The sequence below is a fragment of the Triticum urartu genome, chromosome 7A, assembly GCF_056163025.1.
Source record: "Triticum urartu cultivar PI428250 chromosome 7A, HENAU_Tu73, whole genome shotgun sequence".
Classification (NCBI taxonomy): Eukaryota; Viridiplantae; Streptophyta; class Magnoliopsida; order Poales; family Poaceae; genus Triticum; species Triticum urartu.
Window position 1 is genome coordinate 284343211 of NC_141879.1, and position 19646 is coordinate 284362856.

The 19646-nt window shown below is 42.6% G+C and overlaps 1 protein-coding gene and 1 pseudogene across 20 annotated transcripts; both read right to left on the reverse strand.

The window, feature by feature from the left end:
* Positions 1-2318: 2318 nt before the first annotated feature.
* LOC125518750 (uncharacterized) lies at positions 2319-3507 on the reverse strand (annotated as a pseudogene).
* A 753-nt stretch (positions 3508-4260) lies between these two features.
* LOC125525078 (uncharacterized) lies at positions 4261-19267 on the reverse strand. 20 transcript variants are annotated; one of them, XM_087535420.1, is made up of 14 exons: positions 18567-19266; positions 18269-18353; positions 17305-17392; positions 16993-17058; positions 14994-16179; positions 14574-14691; positions 14221-14469; positions 14017-14099; positions 13582-13920; positions 13416-13490; positions 13057-13339; positions 6175-6241; positions 5494-5618; positions 4261-5025 (listed from the first exon to the last, which is right to left on the reverse strand). In XM_087535420.1, exons 9-13 carry the CDS (start codon positions 13757-13759, stop codon positions 5574-5576), a joined length of 648 nt encoding a protein of 215 aa, XP_087391546.1. In that variant the 5' UTR covers positions 13760-13920; positions 14017-14099; positions 14221-14469; positions 14574-14691; positions 14994-16179; positions 16993-17058; positions 17305-17392; positions 18269-18353; positions 18567-19266; the 3' UTR covers positions 4261-5025; positions 5494-5573. The 20 variants fall into 20 exon arrangements, with proteins under 20 accessions (XP_087391546.1, XP_087391545.1, XP_087391548.1 ...); XM_087535419.1 differs by having other exon boundaries at positions 5494-5623; XM_048690099.2 differs by lacking the exons at positions 4261-5025; positions 5494-5618; positions 6175-6241 and adding exons at positions 11318-12350; positions 16638-16700 and having other exon boundaries at positions 12434-13339; positions 14994-15682; positions 16048-16179; positions 18567-19267.
* Positions 19268-19646: the final 379 nt, after the last annotated feature.

Here is a 19646-nt window from a genome sequence, read left to right on the forward strand (position 1 = left end):
ATCAACATAAAGAAGAAGAAGAGTCCGACCACGAGGAGAAAGGTGAATAAACAATGCTGGATCATGAGCACTTGCTAAAAAACCAGCAGCAGTGATCACAGAGGCAAAGCGCTCAAACCAGGCGCGGGGGGCTTGCTTAAGGCCATAGAGAGAGCGACGAAGACGACATACCATGCCATCAGGAATAGAATACCCAGGTGGTGGATGCATGTACACCTCCTCACGCAGCTCACCATTAAGAAAGGCATTCTTAACATCAAGCTGAGATATAGACCAGTGGCGTGCAGAGGCAACGGCAAGAAGTGTACGAATAGTGGTCATATGAGCCACAGGAGCAAAAGTCTCGTCATAATCACGACCATGCTCCTGCTGAAAACCACGAGCCACAAGACGAGCTTTGTGACGCTCAAGAGAACCATCGGAGCGAGTCTTAACCTTATAGACCCACTTACAAGTGATCGGACGGACTCCGGGAGGAAGAGAAACAAGATCCCAGGTACCAGTGCGTTCAAGAGCAGCAATCTCCTCTGCCATCGCAAACTGCCATTCAGGATGAACAACAGCCTGACGGTAAGAAGTCGGCTCAAGAACAGTAGCACCAGCGGTGGGAAATCCAAAGCGATCAACAGGCGGACGAGGACGAGAACGCAAGCCATAAGTAGGCTGAGAGGAAGATGACGACCCATCCACAGAGGCATCGACTGGTCGTGGGCGATGAGTGTAATGCTGAGGAAAAGATGGAATAATAGAAGGAGGAATCGGCAAGGTAGAATCAGGGGGCGGCGACGAAGAAGTCACCGGAGATGAAGGTGTAGAGTCCGGTGACAGGCTGGGAGAGGAGACCGGGGAGGAAGTCACCGGAGATGAAGGTGGAGAACCCGGTGACATGCGAGGCGAGGAGACCGGGGAGGATGGTGGCTGCAAATCAACGAGATGTGGAGAAGGAGAGGAAGTGGAACGGAGAGGTACAGTCTCGGCGGGGGTGATAGGTAAGCTAGGAAAAGTGAGGAAAGAGATATCCTGCACTGAAAAAGTCGAGGAAGATGGGCGTGGATAGAAGGGACGAGACTCTTCAAAAGTCACATCTCGAGAGATACGCATCCGACGACCAATAGGATCCCAACAACGATAGCCCTTATGCTCATCACTGTAGCCTAAGAAGACACACTCAACAGACTGAGCGATCAGTTTGGTGCGTTCACGAGGAGCAAGAAGAACATAGCAAACACAACCAAATGAGCGAAGCATCGAATAATCGGGAGAACGATCAAAAAGTCGCTCGAAAGGAACACCACCCTGTAGAGCAACGAAAGGTTGTATATTGATAAGATAGGTGGATGTGGAGACGGCCTCAGCCCAAAAATGAGGCGGGAGAGAGGCAGCAATCATCAATGCACGAGCCGTCTCAAGAAGATGTCGATGCTTTCGCTCAGCCACACCATTCTGAGCATGAGCACCGGGACAAGAGAATTGAGAGAGAGTCCCGTGCTCAGCAAGAACACCACGCAACATCTTAGAGATATACTCGCCAGCGGAGTCAGCACGAAAAACACGAATGGGTGAAGAGAACTGAGTATGAACCATGGCAGCAAAACGCTTATAAATAGACAACACCTCAGAACGAGAAGTCATGAAATAAAGCCATGTGTAACGAGAGAAATCATCTATGAAAATAATATAGTATTTATGACCACCTTTCGAAGCGAAAGGGGCCGGACCCCATACATCAGAATGGACTAAATCGAAAGGACGCTTAGACACTGACTCACTATGTGAATATGGTAACTGAATCTGCTTGCCAAGATGACAACCCTGACACTCTAAAGAGACATCTCCTAAGACAGACCCCAGAAGGCCTCGACGAACTAAAGAAGACAACCGAGAACCACACAGATGACCAAGTCGATGATGCCACTGCTGGAAGGAACCAGTGACGGAGGCGACAGAAGCGGAAGAACTGGCGATGGTGGTGGCAGCAGAAGGAACATGAAGCCAGTCCAACTCCCAAAGACCTTGAGAATCACGGCGGCGAGGGCCAGCCCCAACCAGAGTGTGCGTGTGACGGTCCTGGACAGAACAAGAGTCAACGTCAAGGATGACGCGACAACCAGAATTCGTAAGTTGACCAGCAGAAAACAAATTCATGGTAAGTCGAGGAACATGAGCAACATCAGGAACAGAATAAGGAGTAGTAAGATTGCCTCTACTAGCAACAGAAAGTGGAGTACCATCAGCAGTGAAGACATGAATAGGAGAATCCAGTGATCGAAGAGAGGACAAAGTGGAAGAATGAGAAGACATATGAAAGGAAGCTCCAGAGTCCAGAACCCAGGGGGATGTACCTGACTGTGTAGAGGGTGATTGCTCAGTGCGGGAAGCATCAGTCACAGAACCGACAGTACCCGTCGAGGAAGAACCTGAAGCCGCGAGCAGACGCTTAAGTCTCAGAATATCCTGCTCAGTCAAAGCAATGGCTGAAGCTGTCGAGGTAGATGACGAAGTCCCTGAAGATGATGAGCGAGCCTTGCGCAGGTGCTTCTTCTTCGTGTAGCACTGAGACTCAAGATGACCATCATTGTTGCAATAGGCGCAATGTGGACGGGGGCGACCTGAGCCTCCAGAAGGAGTGGGCAAGAGCGGCGTAGCACTCGAGCGAGAAGGGGTCGGTGAAGCAAGTGGCGTAGGAGCACGAGTAGCGAGCACAGAGGGAACCTCCAGCAAACCAGCACCACGTAAGCGAGTCTCCTCAGCACGAATCTCAGAAAGCGCCTCCATGAGAGAAATACGGCCACGAGCAAACAACTGAGCACGCCGGGGCTCAAACTCCTTATGGAGCCGAGACAAGAACTCATAGACGCGATGAAACTCCAAATTGGCCTGGACAGCCTGGCAACAGGGGCAGGTACGACACCCAGCACTACGGAGAGAATCAAGCTGGCGCCAGATAGCAGAACTCTGTGCATAGAAGTCATCAACAGTAGAGTCACCCTGCTGAAGAGCATGCTCCTGACGGATCACAGAGAGGTATAAGGCATCACCAGAGGGCTGATAGCGCTCACGAAGACGGGTCCACATCTCAAAGACAGTAGAAAGACCCAGAAATTCAGAAGCAAACTGAGGCAGAACACTAGCAGTGAGAACAGCTGCAGCACGAGCATCATCATCCAGCCACTGGGTGTAAACAGACAGAGCACCATGATACGTCTGAAGAGCCTCCTCATAAGCCAAAACCCTCTCATCATAAGCACGATCAGCAGCCTCATCAGCAACCTTAGCCGCATCCTTGGCGGCCTGATTAGCATCAGTAGGAAGAACCGATGGAGTTGGCGGAGTAGGGGCCACCGGAGGAACCGGACGTGGCGGACAACAGACCTCGCCAGAAAGAACACCCCAAAGACGGATGCCACGCATGTGAATGCGCATGAAGCCAGTAAAATCGGTGTAGTTAGTACCATCAAAGATCACCGGACAGCGAGGAACAGCAACATAGCCTGATGCAGCAGACATTTTTTTTTGAGAACCGACGAGAGCACCAGCGACAGCAGAGTCGGGAACAGCAGAATCAGGTGGATCGGGCGACCTGATTGAGCGGGCCGGCGCGGGCGACCTGATCGGATCAAGCGTCCGCTGGAGAGGACGCTAGCGACGGAACCGAGCGGGAGATCGGGCGTCCGCTGGGGAGAGCGCTGGCTTCGAGCGGGAGATCAGCGCTGGCGACGGGAGATCGAGGCGGGCAGCTTCAGGGGCAGATTGGAAAACGGGATGGGGTTGGCGTCCTGGGCAACAGCAGCACCTGTTCAATCCTTAACAAGCAGCAGCAGGAGGAGGAGGATTGGATGAGAGTGCTCGGGCTGGAGGCGGAGACCAGCGGAAGCAGCCGGCCTGGGCGCTCGATGAGGAGATAGCAGCGCCGCTCGGAGATTGGATCGGGAGCACGAGTTGCGCGTGCGAAAGAGAAAAAAAAACCTAAGGCTCTAATACCATGTTAGGAAAGCAACTTGTATTCCCATGAGGCCATAGGCCGATATATATATACATGTACAGGTGTGGAACATATGCAGAAACCCCTTATACAACGGGATAAATACAAAGGGGTACATGACTTATATTATAACTCTAACAGTGCAAACATGAAACGAGAAACCAATTGAAGAAACAAGGACTTTTTGGTCTACTCGAATTTAAGGGCAGACTTGAAATGGAAGGTCAAACCAAGATTGACAAGTACCACATCACAAAAAAAAGTTTATAACAGATATAGAAGTGACAATAAATAAGTTTTTCAAGATTTACAATGAACTACATGATTTGGCTTCTTGCTCTAAAATAGAAATCTGCAGCACTAACTTGGTGACAATCCCACCAATTCAACGACAATGGACATATTTTCTACACTTCACTCCTTTGCGGCTTGTGGAGTCAAAGGGCTACGACCATCATTGCAGAAAAGGAAAAAATTAACAATAGTTCTTGCGTGAACGAGTCATCAGGTAATCATGTGAGTCTACTATATATAAACTATAGGCAAAATTCAGCAACAAAGGTAACATGCGTAATGAGAAACTGGATAACAGAAGGAATACTTTCAACCAGTCTAGAGGAACACATACTACGCCCAGGAACTTTTCACTGATGTAACAATGCAACTATTCATAGCAACAAAATTTATACAGAAAAGGGGGATACTCCTACTCAAACAACAACAACAAAGCCTTTAGTTCCAAACACTCCTACTCAACCTCCCTAAAATTTAACCGGATTTCATCTGATAACCTAGAGGCCAGCTGGAGATTGAGCAATATTGGAATATACATATATATTTCAAACAAATTAATGAACTGGGATGAACAGATCTTAGAAGGATAGCCTCACTTGGGGCTTTGGAACTTGAGTATCTCCATGGCTAATCAAGGCTTAGAGAGGCAGCAGTTAAAGCATCAGTCGAGTTAAGGTATGCCGTTATCAATCCTTCTTTTAGTAATCTGAACACGACGTTAGTAATGCCAAGGCAAATACCTTGATACCCTGTTCATGGTCATCTCGTTACTGAAAAATAAATGTAAAACTGGCCTGCAAGATAAAAGCATTTCCCAGTACCTGAATGTACAACCTGGGATCGTCAGTGCTCTTAACATTCAGTTACTGGGAATACCGCTGGATGAAATTATAGTGCAAACTCCAGGTCTTATAAATTTTAATACATTCAACAACTAAGACTTTGAGCCATGAGATTATATGTCAATAGTTACATTTAAGCTTGCGAGAGCATAAATCAATCATAAAAAGGTAGAAAGAATAAGCTCCAGAACACAATAAGGGCTTAAACTACTTATTTGAAAACAGTGAAACAAATCATTAAATCTAACTAATTTTAAATGATCCAGTTTTAAGAATTAATATGGTACAGCTAAGAGAAGGCTACAAAATCATCAATCAAGAAGACTCTATATAAGATTGATAATTAGAGACAACTGTCACTGCTCGGTTACATACCGTGGTCGACATGAGCAATGACAGACATGTTATGGATAATTTTTTATCCACAATTCCACGGAGCTCCTCCGTTCTAAACCTCACCGTTTTGACTGCTTTTGAATGTCACACCAGGAATACCCTTCCTGCTCTAATAATAGCAAGCTATCAGAATCAAGCAATAGTATAGTGTGAATAACTGAACATGGAAATCCGACAGTAATATATACTAACGATCCTTTAAAGTAATTATGACGACAGTAATATATACTCAAAGCTCAAAAGTGCACTTAACAATCGTGTACAACAATTAGTTTTATACACTGCCACCAAAATATTTTAACCAACACTTCGACCAACAGCCCCGGTGAAGTGAAATATATAATTAATATGGTCAATCAAGCATATTATATTAATGTATTAGAACCACTAAAAGTGCACTGAGAAGGCAGCCATAAAGCAAGAACAACCACCGCTAAGGGCACTGACGATCACAGTAATGAGAAAAAGTAACACATGGCAATAACAAAGAAACGTAATCCATTATGAAGAGAGGATGCAGGTGGAAAGAAACGTAATCCAAAAAATAAGACTAATATAGACAAGCCTCCAAAACTAATACTACTATTGACACACCTCTGACACTAAGACTATATATAGACAAGCCTCCAAAAGTAAGGCTAATGGAACACGAAGTAGTACCTCCTGCAATTTCTTCAATCTAATTCCTTTTGATTCTATGGGAAAAGGTTGCAACAAGAGGAATAGCCTGCAAAAATAGATAGATCAAATGTTGTACAGGTCAAAAAAAAGTTACTGCTAGCCATAGTGCATACATTCTATCTCTTATTGTACTTTTTGCAACATACTACAACTCAGAGCAGATACATGACATATCATGGTAATGCCACAATGGTTATTATCGACTGGAATCAGTTGTCCAGATTTTTACTGGTAAATCAATTCAGTTTACATGCAACTAACAAAATTTTATAGGGAAATGTTGTACTGATATCATGGTGGCGCAAGCATAGAAGTTGTTACAGAGTGGAAAGAACAGTCTAGATTTTCAGTACTGAATATGTCCGTCTAGCATCGCAAAAAGCTACAGTTAAGCCTCTCGCATGCTAATTATCTATGTTGAAGCCGGTAGAAAACCTACACTTACAATGGCACATAGAAAAACAATGGAATGTAGCTTTTTGCAATGCGAGAGGCTTAACTGTAGAAAACCTACACTTACAATGGCACGTAGAAAAACTACTGCAGTTGAAGGAATCACCGCCACCACAAAGGCGAGAAAATAGAAGCTTCAGCTAGCACCGAGTCATAATATTACTAGTTAAAGGCACGTGCTTTGCACGTGTGCGTTCTTAATTAAAAACATCATACATGAAGAAAATTTTAAATACAGACGATGCACTTTGACAAACCTCTTGCCAACTTACAATGTCCGTGGACAAATTTGATTTTCTTATATTTTCAAAACATGCATAGAGTAATTTTGGTTAACACTTACTCCATCTGTAAATTAATATAAGAGTGTTTAGATCACTAAAGTAGTGATCTAAATGCTCTTAAATTAGTTTACGGAGGGAGTACTTGACAAACTTACAATTTCCTGCAAAAAAAAGAGAGAGACAAACTTGAAGTAAATATTCTCAAAACAGTAAGTTACATCATGGGATTAAAGTTTGTTCAAGAAATAATCATCTCCGCGCATTCTACATCACTTGGATGTACATGGAATGTAATGCATTCTACCTTGCATAATATTTATTGTCAACAAAAAAGTGGATATGTGTCGGTCCATATATACTTTTTTAGTAGTCTATATCAGTCCATATACAGTCCTAAAATTCATGGGGAAAACGTGAGAATAGCCTGTTCCACTTGACCTTCTGTTTTTTCCCAAATTTTTATTTGTTTCTATATTTTTTATTTTTAACAAATTTGTTTTTTATTTGAGGGGAGATCGTTGGACCTTCTGCAGGCTAAAATATGGATTTGGGCTGACATTCGGCCAGACGGGCCTTGAAGCCTGCCACTGGGCTAGCTGTATGGAGCCCCACTCAAAAACGCGAACCAGGTCCTCCTGCCTCTGGCTGTCGAGCGGAGTTCTATAAAATGAAAGACTGTCGTTGTCTCAAAAAAAAAAAGACTGTCGAGCGGTGCGCCGCCGCGCTGCCGCACCTTCTCCCGTCCCTGCCGACCCTAGGACTCCCACGCGGCTGGCGCAGCGCACGACCCGACCATTGGATATCATGCTAGACTCGCCCAGTCATCATCAGCAGGCACAGCGGCTCCTGAATTCAGCAGCCACGGCCGCACACAACACATGCCGGTAGGCGGCACACTTCATGCCTCCGAGCGATGGCGCAGGTGAGTAGCACCGACCGTAGCATCACTACATCAACATTCGGCATTTAGCAGGCATCAGCATGGTTTGTTCTCCAATTTCGGATTTTATGGGATGTCTCTGAGGGGATTCAATTTCTGATTTTTTTTCCAATTAAAGAACGAAGAATAAGATTGATGGTTGTGATCCTTTTTTTGATAGAGAAGTGTGAAAATTGCTGATTTGTAGGTTCCAAAAATAAAGAATAAGCGTGGTGATTGAAACATTTGTGCCCCCATTTGTTGCTTACAAAAAAAATCATATAGTTAAATTGTAATTGTTTCTATGTCCTTTCAATGTAACTAAATATATTGGATGTTGCCAATACTAAGAACAATTTTTAGGTTCGTTGTCATTATTGTAAATTTTCATATCTTGTATTTGTAGCTTCTGCAGGTGTAATTTCAAGGTATCACCATGGCGAGATCCTCTTTGCTGATAACCAGGAACGTGAGAATTGTTTCGATGCTGAAAACTCTGAAGTGAGCACTGTGAAGTATGATATGCACTTGACGCTGGATCATTGCACTACCCCATTGAGTTCGAATATGATTCTGCTAACTCTGATGTAGCGCCAGCATGTAGAAGCTACAACATCTACGCTGATGTTCGTAACCTTCGTTCCTGGTTTATCACCTATGTAAGTTCCTGAAAATTGGTAGGCAACGCGCTGGTTCTGTTCATGTTCTTGCTGCCCAGGCACATCAGATTAGAATTAGTAATCTATCTATGGATGGGGCGTGTCCCTCCATTGTTGAGTTGGTTTGTAATGACTCTGTAATTGATTTCGTATGACTAAAGCAAAATGGTCTGTGCTCCCTTCTGTTGACCGGATGATTATGTTGTATGTTAAAACTGAAAAATGTCAGTATATTGCATATACATGTGAAGCCCAATGGCTCGGTATGATAAAGAATGATATTTGCTCACTTCTGTTGCTGGATTTTTGCTATATGCAATAACTGAAAAAGGAATGGTACATCTATAAGACTTGAGTATTGTATATGCTAGAATAATACCACTGCAAATATATCTTTTGGTACATAATAACTCTCACAGGGACAAGCTAATGACTGAAACCCTATATAACATTATATTTCCTGGGTAGTACTATTTACAGGAATACAACCATATTAGAAACATCACATGGCAATACACAGCATGTACATGAATTATACCAAAACATCCCTGTAGACAATATTTTTTGTGCTTTTCCCTGATGGGTCAATATCCTTATTTGGTTTTGCAAGTACTCTAGTTGTTTGTCTTGATATCCCTCTAGACAGAGCGATATAGAGTTGGCCATGAGAGAACACCGGCTCAGGAAGATAGATGCCAACATTTGGGATGGTTTGACCCTGGGCTTTGTTGATTGTCATGGCAAAACTAAGCCGAATTGGAAATTGCTTTCTTTTAAACTTGAAGGGGAGAACATCATCCTCTGAAGGATAGAGAGGAATTCATGGAAGGAACACTCGCTTCCCAGCATATTGTCCGCCAATAATTTCTGCATCAATAGCGTTCTCTTGAAATGCCTTAATGATAAGCCTTGTACCATTGCATAAACCATTAGAAGGATCAAGGTTGCGAATCAAAATAACAGGGCAGTTGATCTTCAATCTGAGAATATGTGGAGGAAGGCCATTAGGTGTGAGTGAATTTAGGAACTCAGGTTGATAGTGATTATGTGGATCATCAACCACTGAGTCAAAACTGTAATAGACCTTTTCTTCTCCAGGAAATCGGTCAATAAGCATATCATTTAACTCATCCACATATTCATTCTTTGTGGAAAGAATTGCACGTGCACTAATATAGGACAGTGAGTTTCCATTTTTGTCCATTAGAGGAAAGATGTCATCAATTAACTTACTAACAGAGGCCTTCAAATCCGTGTAACCTATAACAATTTCTTCAGGCAGGCGCACATATTCTTGACCAATCGATTCCTCTGTACCGTTACCAATTCTAAGGAGAAAATCAGAGAACCATGGATCAAACAAAGCCCTCATATTGCGCCAAAGTTTGATATGTTTTATGTCTTGCCAAAGATAAGACTTCTTTAGTGTAGCATCTGTAATTTGTGCTCTAGTGCCATGCCTCACCACTGGAAGAACCTGTCTAAAATCACCTCCAAACACTACTACTTTTCCTCCAAAGGGTGATCCACAACCGGTGATATCTCGCAGGGATCTATCAAGTGCCTCCACAGCTTGACGCTTTGTCATAGCAACTTCGTCCCAAATTATTAAAGACGACCTCTTGAGTAATTCTGCAGTTCCACTCTGTTTACTGAAGTTGCACATGCTGTCATCCTGAATATTAATGGGAATTTTGAACCTGGAATGTGCTGTTCTACCGCCAGGCATGATAGACGCAGCAATGCCTGACGTTGCTGTTGCGATAGCTATTCGCCCCATCGACCGCACTTTAGCGAGCAAAGCCTTATAAAGGTACGTTTTTCCTGTACCTCCCGGACCATCTATGAAAAAAACCATACTCTTCTGGTGCAAGACATGAGTCATTATCTCATCAAAAGCAAGTCGCTGCTCATTGTTTAGCTTGTTATACAAATCCAAGTGTTCCTGCTCAACCTCAATAAACATCTCATCATATAATTCTCTCCAATCTAAGCTCTCCAAATCATTATCATCCAATAAGCAGGGCAAGTCGAAGTTCTTTATGTCCTTTCCCATTGAATATAACAAACTTCTAAGATCTTTAAGCACCATCTGATCAATTACTTCAGCATTTACATTTTCTCTTCGAAAATCATCACCCATGGCTTCAAAATGCTTGTCCCACAGTTCACGGACATTTGTTACCTCGCAGAAAACTAAAATTGTTGCAAAAAGTCTTCTAAGTGCAGATGGCATTTGAAATGCCGCAGCCTCGCTGAGACAATCAGAAATACTACGATCATCCTCAATGAGACCCCTTCTCTGTGCAGCCTCTCTAAATGTCGAGAAAATAACACCATCAACAGTTCGTAGATCCTCAAATGATTTGGCTCCCCTCACGTGATTTAGTAGTATCCTCAAATAATAACGCTCTCCTTCAGCAGGGTGCGCAAACACAAGTCTACCAATCTGAATTCGTTTCTGCTTGCGACATCTCCAATTCTTGCAACTGCTATCCCACGCAGAATATTCTGGAAACTCCTTGTACAAGAAATTCCTTGCAAAAATATCAACAAAATTCATTCTAAAATATTCACTAAGCATTGTTTTTGAAGATGATTCTCTGCGTAACACGCTATCCAAATTATCAGAATCTTCATAATGCACAAGATGCATATTTGGCAAATGGACCTGTAACTGCAAAACTGGAGGTGACATCTCACTTAGATTGAAAGAATAAATCCTCCATATAGCCTCTGGAGGTGATATAAACCTTGCATCCCTATATTCGCGAATCTCATCAATAACAACATTATCTCCTCTGGACTCAATGACAAAGGATGCGCGATCATGACCTTTGTAGATGTATTTAAATAAATATTTAACGGCCTTAATGCTAGAGCAAACTTCTACATTTATATGGCAATTATATCGCATAAGTAGATATGGACTATAAGGAACAACCCATCTATTATCCAAGACCGCACCCCTAATGCGAACTCGACAACCATCATCCCTCCGTCTATAAATTGGATATGAGTCCTTTCCTTGTAGTGTTGTCTCTGAGAATGTCCGTGGATAATGGTATCTACAACTTCCATTTTCCATGCAAGTATTCTTACTGTTGAGAACTCCGCATGGTCCATGCATCATGTGCTTAATAACTAAAGCATGCAGTACAGGGTATTTGTCTTTATCTGGGATCTTTGCTGATATTATCTCATCATATTGATCTGGATTAGTAATCTTGCAAGTTGACTTCAGAATAATTAAGAAGTGTGCATGCGGTAGGCCTCTCTTCTGAAATTCTATTACATGAACATGTGCAACAACTTCACCAAATAATTTCCTCTTGAATAAAAGATCTTTAAGATCCTCCAACTTTGCCTTGAAGACCCGTGCTACCAAATCTGGACGATCTTGTGGCGATTGACCTGGTTCCAGCTCTCTAGTTATCTCTTCCCATTGCGGGTTGCAAGTCACTGTAATGAATAAGTCTGGCTTTCCAAACCGTTGGACCAATGCCATTGCATCTAGATACCTTCAGCGCATGTCTCTTGGTCCTCCAATAAATTTCGGGGGGAGCACAATACGCTTTCCAGTCATGCATGCACGTGTCTCACCGGCTACAACACTATCAACCAATCCTTGATATAAATCTGCACGTATGAGAACCTGAGTTGACGGTTGTAAATAGAAAGCCAACCTTATTGATTCAATCTTGATGTACATATCAACAATATACTGTTGAGTTAATCTCTTTCCAAATAGTAAGACGTTGAACTCGCCATCTCGGATTTGTAACTTATAACAATAATATTCCCTTGGTGATACACAAGAACCAGAGCTCTTTTCCACTCCTGCATTCAAGGCAAGTTATGGTTAGATAAATGAATCTGAAACAAAGTAATCAAGCAAAAAAAAACTTGAAAAAAAAACTTGCCTTCTTCGCTGAGAGCATTTGCTTGATCATTTCTCTTCCTCTTACCATGGGGAGCAACTTTTGGTAAATTCAGGTTCCATCCAACTTCCCCATTCGGGAAAAAAAGTGCATATGACAATGGATCATAGCAACCATGGTATGCTTTTATGTATTGTGGTTTGTCCGATTTACCGTAAACCATGATACTCCTGTCAAAATAACTTCGAGGATTATTTCCCTCGACCCAAATTGCTGCTACTTGTGATGTTGTCGGAGCATTATATACTCTTTGATCTAAGGCAATATTTGTGTTAAGCTCAATATTATATTCATCAAGGTTTGGAATAGAACCAAGGTTTCTAAATATTTGTGCATAAGGATTACTTGAAAGTATATTCACCAACTTCCGGATCAGAGTTTGGTCAAGGTTTGGCGAGTGAAGAAATCTTTGTTGCAAATCTGCATCCGTGTCATAGAAGTATAACTGTAAATGCTTGGGGCCATCTTCTTTTGGAACCAACTGGTCAATACGGTGATAAATTTGGCCCTGTGCGCGAAAGGTGTATACTCCAGACCTCCTATTGCAGAATCTTTGGTCCAGGATCACACCAAGAGAGGTAAAAGAGAAATGAGAATTGAAGTACCGTATATGATCTTGGAAGTATTTTGCATTTGGATCCTGGCTCGTGTACAACTGACGCAATTCATCAGGAACAACCACTGGGGTTACTATCTTTACTTTTCCATTCATGCAACAAAATGTTGGCGTCTCATATTGGAACCTTTTCGCATTGCAATGTCTACAGTTGGGCACTCGCTCTAGAAAATGATAGCCACGGGGCAATTTATGATATATATGATCATATGGATCTGCTTGTATGCATTTTGTGACATGCTTTGGCTCTTGATATGATTCAAAGTCAAGACCTGTGTTTTTCAAAAGTAATTTAGTAAGTATTACAAAAATTGAGAATCATTGATGAAAATATCAGTCAATACTTACATGGTCTATTATACATTAGACTCTCATCATCCACATCATCGTACTCAATGGAGTCTTCAGTATTTGCCAGATATTCTGTTAAAAAATTATCTCTAGTTGTCAATAGATGAAATACTTGCTATGTGCAACATATAATTAAATCATTGTTATTTATGACTAACATTACCATGAATGGCAGGAAAAGAATCCTGGGGCACATAAATGAGGTCTTCATGCAAGTTGTTGGTCTCTCTGCCACGATCCCGTGCAGTACAACTTTCTTTTTCTGGCCTCTGTCTTTTATTATGGCCACAAATCTCTTGTACGTGTGTTTCTTCTTGATCATGTGACAGTTCTGAGTGCATGTTGACGCAACGATGTCGCTTACGCTGACGTACATTTTTCAATTCATATTTTGCAGCTTGATCTTCCGAGGATATTGATGATAAATATATGCCAGATGGACTGATGGTGAATCGAGTTCCAGCTTTTGGACGACTTGTGCCAGAACCACCAACATCCGCCACTGTTTTAAGGAAAAAGGGTCAACGACAGTGTGATGAAATATACAAAAAAATAAATTTTGATATTTGATATTTGTTAATTCATTACGTATCACAACCTTTTTTCCTTTTGATGAAGACCCCAGTTGAGTAAATACCGAATCATGCTTCTCATAGTTTGAACTGGCCACGACTTCCTTTCCTGTAATGTAGGTTCAACCTTATCCCGTCAAAAATTATACATCATATATTAAAGAGGTAAATGAACATTCAACGGTCATTGATAATATTAGAAATGAATATTTTGTCGATTAGAACAGTACCTGTCATGCATATGTTCTTATTAGCTCTTGTATTTTTCTGCTGGGGTGCTGGTTGTGTATTGCTACAACTTGCGCTGCACTCACGCCTCATTCTTTTGTACTCACGATTCCTTTGCAAATAGGCTTCCCTCTGATATGGAGTCATTTGCAAGTATCTATCCCGGTCACGGTAACGCTTACGCTGGGAAGAATTCATTTGCGTAGCATTTCTGGTTTCAACTAAAGGATCATTCTGCTCTCCAACGACAGCTAATATTTCCCCACAAAACAAAACAAACAAAAAACAAATAGTATGTCAAGGCAAAGGATTGATAAGGATAATAATTAGATATCAAGATAATAAAAAAACTTACAGTAGTTCCTTTTTGGTGAAGTTGTTGGGTGAACATTTGTAATATCTCTGAATGGAACCCGGCCTTCCATCTTGTCGATTTTACTTGATTTTGTAAGCCAAGTGTTTTCAACTACAACCTACAGTATAAGCATTAGACCATTTTTTAGGTTACCAAACCCAAGAAAAATAATTAAAGCATATACAAATTTACAAATAGCCATGAGACATGAACAGAATGAACATATGTTGCATTGCCTTTCATAGTGTACTGTTTGGACAAAAACACAAACACCTTGCGTGCAAGAAAAGTAGAAAAATCAGCAAGCTACAATCGGACCAGTGGATATGTATTTCATATCATTGTAAGCAAGAAGAATCACTTGCAGAACATTCTCACGCAGCAAAATACCCAAAGGAGCAGAAGAATCAGCAACCTCACCTGTGATCAGCGGCACCTGTGGTCAGCTGGCCGTAGATGGATGTCCAACTACTCTGAGCCTGGAATCACCGGGCACAAACAAATTTCGAAGCAAGCCACAGACTGCAAGGAGACGGGGCTGGAGATGCAATCTGGACGTGGAGGTGATTCGGAGGTGCTGCCGTGCTGGGTGTGTGGACGGGGGGATGGACCAATGGAGCTGGTGGTGTGTGACCCGCGGGCTAGAGAAATTGGAATACTGGATACGGAGCATCCAGATTACAGGGGAAAGATCAGCGTGAGGAGGTTGGCGGGGAATTGATTTGCCAGAGCCTGGAAGCTACCGTGGGTCGTGGAGTTCTCTAGAAGCGCGGCTCATTTTCAGGTTTGGCGGGATTGCGTGGGTGACGAATCCGGGTGATACAGGCCGTTCGATTTAATAAGTTGACGGCCACAGATGATTCCATCTTGGATGTGGCGGGTAAAACAAGAGAGAAGAGGGCAGATTCAAATATTCAGAAAATCGTGTACTATAGTAGTATAATATTATAGTAGATAGCTCCAAGAAGAAATAGATTACATGTACTTTGAGCTGCCACTAAGTTGTGAGTTGCTGTCTAGCGGCCACAACTTCCCTTTGAGCCGCCATAGCCACTGTTTCCACATGTGTAGGTTGCTGCTGCCAACAACTCTTATTTATCTGCACCCTCCTTTTTACAAAAGAATATAAGGTTTAGTGGTTTAAACATTTACTTCCTCAAATAGTCCAATACTAATTGCTTCAAACGACAAGTGCTATCTTTCAATCCCCCCTTCCTAGTCAAGAGGTAGATCATCACATTGGAACTGCTTTAGGGCTCATAGCCTAATGCTAGAGACAAGCAAAATTTGTTCTTGGTAAATTATCAGCAAACAACTATGACATGCCGCCTGAGCACTTCTACTGAGGGGCTCCAAACCCCAGGCCCCCAACTTCATTTTTGAATTTGAGTTCAGTAGCATGTCGTCATCCTCATGAGCACTCCCGTCCAGGTACATAAAGAAGAAAAACAGTGACACTTACATTAGGAAATACCTACAGGATCCATGTGTAGAGGTAGTGAGGCAATTGAAATTGGCCCAAAAGACATAACTTCAGTGCTGGAAGAGTCGCACTGTCGACCACTGAGTCTTGGCTGCTTGATCCATCCCATTGTGGTCGTCGGTGCTGATAGAAAGTTAGATAAAAATTGTGAACAAAAATAAGTAAAATACCCTCTTCTGGACAAAGTAAAATAAGAACCTCTGCTACTCTAATGTACATCCATGCAACCAAAACTCTGAGAAATACTCATAGCAACACTGATCAACAGTTCTCGAAAGACATTCCAGATTTTTGAACAACTACAGGCCATTAAGTATTAACGATATCCAGAAGTTGTAAGCCCATGGTACACCTACTATCTGACGACTAACTATATCCGAGCATTTATTCATAGATCATGCATACTCATATTATTTTTATGTACAGAATCATGCTATATCTTTGTTAAATCAATTCCAATGCATGCACATGCACAAGTCTGAACTAAACAACATATATGATGCATGAATTAAATGTAAACCAGCCAAGCCCCATGTGAAATAAAATACTGAATTTGTAAATTGATGAGAGAATTAACTGACCAATAGTTCTGTACTTCAGCAAGATATAGATGACAACATTCTAAGAAAAGAAATCACACTGTCCTACAGAGAACAATCAAACCATTCCCGGTTCAGTTTAGTATAGAAGTACTACACTACTAAAGGAGAGCTAGTTCTCACATAGGAACAAAATAAGATCAATCACGCAGGGTCCAACATTCATATAGATAAAGAAATATCTATGCAACATCACGACACTTGCAAGGTAACTGTAAAGCATGCACATGGCACATCATATAACTATCCGAAACTTAAACGACTTCTATTTCTGATTTAAAACTGAATCTAGTTGTAAATATGTTACAACATTCAATGAAGATTGCCGATTCTATACCTCAGATGTACCAGAAGCTGTGTCCATTTTACTCTGCTCATGTTTCTATAAAAAAATCATATGGCTCTGAAAAGAAAAATAGCAACGTTAAATGAATATTTTGGAAGTTTATCATACGAATCATGTCAATAAGGACATTTAAAAGATTCTAAGCTTGCAATAATCTTTCAGCCCAAAATCACCGTCTGGATGCAAATAAGCATGAACATAGAAAGCGGCAGTCAGTTAGGCACATGAAACAGCGAGCTTCACAAGAAGTTTACGGCATGCTGGTAAGCACAAACGCCGAGGAAGTGGTAGTCAGTTAGGCACCTGAATAAAATCAAGCTTCACAAGAAGTTTCTACTGTGCAAAATGTCTCTGAGCATCACACAATCATGTTTAAAAGCATCTTATGATCCTGCAATCAACAATGTGAGCTTATTCAGCAGATTGCATAAAAACCTTTCTTGGTGATTAATAGGCTGGACAGAGCAATTGCCAAAGGTAGCACTTATGCATAAAAGGAAATAAATGGAGGAAAATGGCATGAATTTCTTTAGCCTGAGCGAACACTACAAACAAATTCCAATAACACAGAGCAGTAAATGGTCCACATGGGAGCTTCATTAGGCTAGCTAACAAATATTTGTTGCGTCCCTACTATGTGGTCGTACATGAAGAATCAAGAACACACATGCAAAAGGCTAGTTCTAACTAAATTTAACTTTCTAACTGAATTTAACTTTCAGTTGGCATTTATCTCTCATGGTACTTTCCATTTTTTTATAGAGAAACAAGATAGAGGAGAGCCAAGTAGAGAGGAGGCCGTGGTGACCAAGGAAACCTAAAATTCTGGACTGAACAAAAAGACATAAGTTAGGGAGAAATTTAGGTCGGTAGACTGCTGAGCTCCTGCATATGCATGATTTTACAAATGTGATACCTCGGTGCTCCCTTCAGTTTTGAACGACTCAAAGCATCTAATTGTTCTGTTCTAAAATATTTTAATGTCTGCACTTTGGTACAGCAGCAACTGTCATGAACTGAATTATGGCTGAAGAATAAGAAAGTAGAACCTACAAAGGTCTACCATGCATACACAACAAATCTGAACAAAAATAACGAACACTAATGATTCCAAGCAGCGCATAGCAAAACCATACTTTTGAAATATAACACGGGTCATTTTTTTATGTATTGTATATTAGTGCATTACTTATACAGCAGATATCAAATTAAGCAGAAGTGGGTAGAAATCAGCAGAAGTGGACAAGAAAAGTCAGCAGCCCATCACCTTGCAATATATATAGAACATACTTTCACCGACCATCATACCGCTAAACAACAAGACGCATTGGCCATCCACTTGAATTATTATTCTGCAACAAAAGAAAATAAAACACACATAGAGTACCAATTAGAAGGGCTCCTGCACACCCGTCAATGGTCTATATGGCAACAAAAACAAACCATTTGGTCATTCATCAAGCTCATGGTGTGCATTACGTTGGGCTTGCTTACATGGTACGTAGGCATTTAGGCTACAGAAATCTTTAGAGATCAGGAGTGCATGCAACAGAGGGGAAGCTCACCTTGGGTCATGCAACGGAGGGGAAGCTCACCTTGGGTCTCCCCAAAATTTTCCCATGGTTGGCAGAGGAGGTGAGGCTGGAGGCAGAGGTAGCGCCGCCGCTCACGGCATAGCAGAGGCGAGCCGGACCGCCTCCCTAGCTGGCTGGTAGCGCTGCCTCCATGGGGACCGGCTTGCTCCTTCACCCTGTCGCCGACCTCCTCCCTCTTCCCTGTAGCTTCACCACATCGCGACGGGCCGACTGTTGCCTGCCCTCGTCCCCCGCCTCCCCTGCCCATTCACCCCACCATCGACCTCGTCTAACCCGCGCCCGATCTGGAACCAGGCATCGATGACGGGCGCAGATAACAAAAAGAAGGAAGGTGAGGTGGAGGGGCTAGCATGGTGGAGGAGTATTATCAGGCGGCGGCGAGGCTCCGGGGCGGAGGCCGTGGTGACGCGAGGAGGAGGGATAGAGGCGGGAGAGGTTGTGGGGATCGAGGGGAAAGGGGGATAGGGTTTGGGCGGTGGCTGGTGCGGGAGTGGGACGAGGCGAGGGTGGATTGGCTGGGGAACGCAGGGTGCGGATTGGGGAAAACCTCCTGCACGCGGGCGCGGCCAACCCAGCCAATACAGACACGAGACGAGCCCACCAGTCATTAGGCAGAAAAATGAACCGTGAGGTGAAAATAATTTAACCGCAAGTGAAGATCCAACAGCTTATGCGCGTCAAAAAGGCAGATCGGACGGCTGACGAACCCCAATCGGGGGAGCCTTCTGGAGATGAGTTGGCTAGCTTCTGTTTTGTTTTAAACGAGTGTTACAAGAGTTGATCTACCACGAGATCGTAATGGCTAAACTCTAAAATTCCAGCATGTCTGACTATGATTATGAGGATATATCTACGGACCTAGCCCTCTGATTTATATAGACACAGGAGGGATCTAGGTTACATAAGGTCGGTTACAGATAAAGAAATCTTCATATTTGATCGCCAAGCTTGCTTTCCACGTCAAGAAGAGTCCCATCCGGACATGGGCAGAGTCTTCGTTCTTTGTATATTCACGGCCCATCAGTCCGGCCCCTATCCAATAGGTCGGAC

Excerpts from the sequence above, each read along its gene's own strand:
- LOC125525078 (XM_087535413.1), bottom strand. The coding sequence starts at position 13,759 with ATGCACTCAGAACTGTCACATGATCAAGAAGAAACACACGTACAAGAG. Across the intron at positions 13,340-13,415 it reads TCTAATGTATAATAGACCAT|GTCTTGACTTTGAATCATAT; the intron begins GTAAGTATTGAC and ends TGAAAAACACAG. Across the intron at positions 12,351-12,433 it reads AAATGCTCTCAGCGAAGAAG|GAGTGGAAAAGAGCTCTGGT; the intron begins GCAAGTTTTTTT and ends CCTTGAATGCAG.